The sequence below is a fragment of the Patagioenas fasciata genome, chromosome 5 (genome assembly GCF_037038585.1).
Source record: "Patagioenas fasciata isolate bPatFas1 chromosome 5, bPatFas1.hap1, whole genome shotgun sequence".
Lineage (NCBI taxonomy): Eukaryota > Metazoa > Chordata > Aves > Columbiformes > Columbidae > Patagioenas > Patagioenas fasciata.
Genome location: NC_092524.1, coordinates 39188435 through 39194434, shown reverse-complemented (window position 1 = coordinate 39194434; position 6000 = coordinate 39188435). Strand labels below are relative to the sequence as shown.

General features: G+C 44.1%; 1 protein-coding gene across 1 annotated transcript; it reads right to left on the bottom strand.

The window, feature by feature from the left end:
• Positions 1-2368: 2368 nt before the first annotated feature.
• On the bottom strand, positions 2369-5054 carry GJD2 (gap junction protein delta 2). The gene is made up of 2 exons (XM_065839327.2): positions 4752-5054; positions 2369-4160 (listed from the first exon to the last, which is right to left on the bottom strand). The coding sequence occupies exons 1-2, from the start codon at positions 4820-4822 to the stop codon at positions 3317-3319; spliced, it is 915 nt and encodes a 304-aa protein (XP_065695399.1). The 5' UTR covers positions 4823-5054; the 3' UTR covers positions 2369-3316.
• Positions 5055-6000: the final 946 nt, after the last annotated feature.

The window sequence follows — 6000 nt, the reverse complement described above, 5'->3', positions numbered from 1 at the left end:
CAGCGTATTTTTTATGTTTGCAAACATGATGATATACAATATTGTCCACCGGTACAAAACAGGGTGTACGATGAATAAAGCAAACATGAATTTAATGTTCATATTTAATGTCTGATTCTTCCACAGATGTCAATGGCAAGACTAATTCACTTCATCAAGGCTTGAGCAAGACCTAAGTGGCCAGTAATGTGCCCTTCAGCTTCGTGTTCACTCAGTTGTGTTCAGTTAACAAACTTTTCCATTGCTGTGACAATTTTAATGCATTATTCTGTAAATGAACAGTCAGCTTCCATGCAAACAGTCCATTAACATTAATCATATGACTCTCACACGATACATTGATTTTAAAAGTGTTTGCAATATTTCTCTTGTCCATGAAAAATAAGTAGTTAGTTAGAAATGAAAAACAACAATTGAAAAGGAAGATTACAACAACTAATCTCTTGACACCATTTCATTTCTCTTCTGAAATATGAAAAGCTGTATTCTATTTAGTGTAAATATGGAGGATGGCATTTCTGTCAATCAAAAAAATGAGTCTATGTCTACTTTATCACTGATCCTGTTGCACAAACTAACATTTACATTTCTTTATATGTTTCTCTTATGAAAATTCTAAAGAATCCCAACTTACTGGAGTACAAAATGTGCAACCGCATAAAACAATTGAATTAACTGAGTCACTGGCATTGACTATTATAAACAAATCCTTTCTTAGTCTTACCTAAAGAATTGTAAGGTATTAAAACCTTACAGTTTTCAAGAAATGAACGTTCACTAGAGTTTGACTAAACACTGCTATGCAGCCACTGGAAATAACTTGCATTAGGGCTTCTGCCTAACAGGAAATTATGCTGAACCTGAACCAAAGCCCAGGGAATTCAGCATGAGGTTTTTTCCTTCAACTTTAATTGGCACTGGATCAAGTCCTTTGCACACAATCTCCTGTTTCTTCAACATTAAAACAATGCTTATGACTGTCAAACAACACTTTCAGCTTTAATATCTATTCAAAAGAATGTTTTGCAAACCATCCCAGGACTGTGAAAAATGAAAATTAGACTTGGATTTCTGTGTCAAATAATAATCTTCAGAAGCTTGTTATATTGCAGATGGAGATTTTAGCTGCCATGTTGTCCTTCTAAAAATAACATGCAGTCTTCCAGTGAGCATGCAGTCAACTAGCAATATCAGTGTGCATTTGTATCGCAAAGAATCATTTCATAAATCCATCTTTATAGGTTTCTACAATCAAATTGGAAAAATTGTTCATTATACACATGAAATACTTTTGAAAATATCTTTAAAAACATGACACATCTCAAAGTCTTTTTATGTTTCACAGTGGAAGAAAAAAGGCCACAGATGAAAATGATAATGAATATACTATCTAAGAATTAATCGATTTTTTTTTTAAGTGGCAATGCTGGCAAACCACAAGAATGAAACATTAAAGTATTCACTGTAAGCCAAAAAGAAAAGGTTTATATGCATTATCTCCAAGCCAAAATGCAATAAAATTCATTTTTAGGCTTTAAATAAAATACAATCTAAAGGCCGTCTGTGACTCTGAGCCTGTCTCTTTCTTATGTTATAAAGCATCCTTGAATTTTCCAGCACCATTTTGGCCCTTTTCTTTAAAGGGCAGACACTATGTGGTTAGGAATGCACTTCTATATATTTTCAGTCCTGATCCAACTCCTACTGTTGACAATGGGAAATTTTCTGTTGAAATCAGTGGGAATTGCATAAGGTCCTTAGGAAAAACTTAGCCTCCCATGTTAAAATGGTTGCTGTTAACAGAGATTTATTTGTGACTGCACCAGTGGCTTACCAGTAAGTTGACGGAACATAAAGAGTGTATTTCTTGAACCAGCTGTAATGCAGAAAAACTGAGGTTACTATTTGGATTCCCTGATTAAAAGCTGCATTTGTTTCATTTATAGGTTAATGTACTCTGACTATTCCCAGAGTGACCTTGGTGGACAACTGTGTTGCCCTATATGTCAGCAGAAAGAAGGCTGTTGGTGTCAGTGGGCTTTGGATCAGGCTTTAAAGACAGAGAAAGCTTGCTTAAGGAGGAAAACAGGCATAACAAATAGTCCTGATTTCCCAGGTTTTGTCACTTAGAGTTTAGAATATCAACAAGACACTTTAAACCCTGAAGAATAATTGTCGTAAGTCAATTATTTTGACCCTGTACATTTCTACAACTGTATACAATAATAAAGAAGAATAAATCTTTCTGGCTTACAAAAAAAAAAAAAAAGAAAAGAAAAAAAAAAGGCAAGTACTTTATTCATCAATAAAGATTTTAGCTGCTTTTTACACCATTGCAATGACTAAACAGCATAAAATAAACAAAGGAGAGTATAAAATCACTTTATTCCAGCTGGTATCCCAAGACGACCTTTTGACTAAGTACAGAGTTAGATGTTTCAAGTATGGCACTTATATAAATAAGAGCAGAGAGAAGATGATATATTCACAGTTAAAAGCAATTAACTCTGTTCCTTTGGTGTGTGTGTCATCATAGGTAATTATAGGTAAATACATAGCTTGGCTGGCATGAACCAGCTCCACCTTATCCATGCACATATTAGGGAATGAACTGTAATGTACTGATATATTTTGCAGATCACAACTAATGTAAGATGATTAAGGTCTCTGGTGCATGTGTGAGGATAGGTAAATAAAAAAATGGTAAAATTATATTCAGCATTTATTGTTTAGCATAACTAATTGATGCACAAGCTATGATAGAAAATACCTAGTAATACACACCAGGAATGAACTCTATGATTTGGACAAGCAAAATAACATAAGACATCTGTGAGATAGGTGAACGCATATATCCTGATTGAACTGTGGTCAGGTTGCTTACAGTGCAATTACCCTTCTTTTAAAACATGCTTACACCTGCACATTGCAACTGTTTTCCCCACCCCATATAGAGTATCCTTGCAGATTTTAATATGAACATTCTACACATTTACAACAATTAGACAGTCCAAACTGTAAACTTATCCTAATGATGACCAAAAAGCTGCTCCACCAACAGATAACACCCAATCATTATAAAGAAAAGTAGGAATAATAGTAGCTGTGCTGTAAGGCTAGATCAAGCATAGTTTTATAGCTGGTTTTTCAGTCTTTTACATAGCACTGCATTTTGCAGCTAGTTCGGTAACTGCGGATCCAATACCTTAATGGCTTTCTTGGTGGTTTGTTAAAATGCTTGCCTAAGCAATGTACCTTTCTCTAATGGTCTCTGGGTCTGTTCCACCTGGCACAGTGTTTCAGTTCTGTCACAGACTCACACATAAGCTGAGTCACTTGACTGAGTCCTGCCAAAGTTAGGCATGCTCATTCTTGGCAGGTCCTTATTTCTGATTTCATATATGGATTTCCTTTTTGCCTGTACTCCTCTCACTGCCATTTTGATCTTTCTCCAGCCCAAGTGGTTCAGTTCTGCCAAATTGAGCACCACACAAATCCCACTGACAGCAAACATGAATACCAAGAACACAGTCTTCTCAGTGGGTCTAGAGACATAGCACTCTACTTCTTTAATGCAAGGATATCTGTCACATTCGTACATGGAAGGGACATTGAATCCATACAGAAAATACTGTCCCACTAAGAATCCAATCTCTAGGGCATTTCGAAAGACCACTTGGATGATATAAAATCGAGAAATGCCTTCTTGCCTCCTCATCTTTGATTTTGTAGTTCTGATAGCAGGATTGGGGATTTCCTTCACTTCTAAGCAGTCTGGTTCTGCCTCTTTGGTGGAGTTCTCAGTGTTCTGCAGCACCCCATTGACAATCGTGTTCTTGATTTTCTTACTGTCCTCACGCTTCATTGAATCCTGGTCCCTCTCCAAGGTGAGGAAGACAGTGGAGTACCTCCGTTCCCTCTGCTTAGCAGACTGGTGAACAGAGTACGTTATGAAGCAGAGACTGGGAGTGCACACCATGATGATCTGGAACACCCAGTACCTTATATGAGAAATGGGGAATGCCTGGTCGTAACAAGCCTGGTTGCAGCCTGGCTGCAGCGTGTTACAGACAAACATAGTTTGCTCGTCATCGTACACCGTCTCCCCTACAATGGCCACAATGAGTATCCTGAAGATCACCACCACGGTCAGCAGAATCCTGGAACAGAGAAGCCCGTCAGTGCGCGCCGCCGCCGCGCCGCCGGGAGCTGTCCAGTGCTGACCAGGGCCCCGGGCTGCGGCTTCCCCGGCCCGGCTCCCGTCAGCGGCGGTCCGGCACCGGCGGCCCGCGGCGGCAGCCCCCTCCCGCGCAGGAGATGCGCAGCCTGCGCGGCATCGCCTCGGCGCGACCGTGTGCGGCCGTGCGAATCCGCCGCAGTCAAAAATCTCAGGCGGCCGTCAGCGCTGCCCCCCGCCCCGACCTCCCTTTGGAGGAAAAGCAATCACACGGACCGTTAGGGTCCACGAAAGCACGGGAGGGAGCGGCACGGGGTTGCTCCGGCCGCGGGACCCTGATGGCGGTGTCCCCGATGGCCGCCCGCTACCCCACGGCTGATCGGGGACAAGGACGGCGGCGTTTGCAGTGTCCCCGCGCATCACACAAACGAACTCAAAGCACCCACTGCACGGGCCCCGCGGGGAGTGTGCCCCACGCGGCCGAGACCCGGCGTGTGCCGCCGACCCTCCCGCCCGCCCGCTCGGACAGAAGGGGATACCCCCGTACCCCCCGCAGCTCCCCCGAAGTCCTTACCTCCCTATCATAGTAGAATGCTGCTGCACGGCAGCTTCCAGTAGCCTCTCTAGAATAGTCCATTCCCCCATCGCTGTTCATCCGGAGACAAAGACTTTGGCAAGCGGAGGGGATTTTCACTTCGTCCTTCCTTTTCCTATCTCCGCCCCCCCCCCCCCCTTTTTTTTTTTAGAGGGAGGAAAACCAAACGAAAGAGCAACCCCTCTCTAACGCCCGCAGTCCAGTGAGGGGAAGGCGGCTGGAGGTGGCAGCCCTGTCGGAGGACTCAGAGCTCAGCTCGGCAGGGCTAGGTTCGGCTGGACTCGGCTCGGCTCGGGGCCCCGCGGCGGCCGCCACCAGCCCGGTCCGCTCAGCTCGTGGCGCGGCGCGATGCGGCAGACCCGCGGCGTGGAGGGAGGAAGGTTGGCTTTTAATGTCTTGCTGCCTCTAATCTGCCTTTAAGTAGTCTCCGCTTGCGTCACTGACAGGTTGGTGGAGAGCAGCCAAAAGCAGGGCTCGGATTTTCTCATTTTTATTATTCCGGTGAATATAAATAAATAAATGAAATAAATAAATGAAATAAATAAATGAGGAGAAGGAGGAAGAGGCGGGGGGCGGAGGAAGAGCTGCCCCAGCCGGCACGAGGTTAGTTGTGCAACCGAGCGCCTCCTCACCGGCGCACCCCGGCCGGGCACCCGCTGCCTCAGTTAGCCCCCGCCCTCCGGCACAGCCCGGCGCTTCGCCGGCGGGACCGGCCCGTTCCGGCCCGCCCCGGGAGAACCGCCCCGCCAGAGAACGGGCGCTGCCCCTCGGCTGCTGGTTTGAATAGCTGCTCTACGGCGTGACTTTGACACCGTGGCCCCTGCAGCCACGAACGCCTGGCTGCCGGCGGGATTCCCGGGGATTGCGAGGCTCTGCTTCCCTCCCTGTCGGCTGTGTTTTCTGCCGCTCACAAAAGAGAGGTGTCATACAGCAATGACCTTACCTGTTAGAACTGCTTACCCTTGGAAGATACTGCATTTAAAACTGCATCTTCCTTCTCGCCTGATTCCAGATATAAGAAACACTAAGGAGAAATTAAACGTATTTATAGGGAATTCGCAGAGAATTCTGAGACTGAGACTGGATTTATGCTATGAAAAACAGCAGACATTCACACAAAGTGTCTCTAAACAGCATGAGAATAAAATATCTTTAATAAATTCCTGCATTATAATCAGCCCACATATTTATTCCCATAAACTACTATAATGTGTTTAAAATATTTTTT

Coding starts and splice junctions, on each gene's coding strand:
- GJD2 (XM_065839327.2), bottom strand. CDS start 4,822: ATGGGGGAATGGACTATTCTAGAGAGGCTACTGGAAGCTGCCGTGCAG. Junction 4,161..4,751: donor CATTCTACTATGATAGGGAG/GTAAGGACTTCG, acceptor TCTCTGTTCCAG/GATTCTGCTGACCGTGGTGG.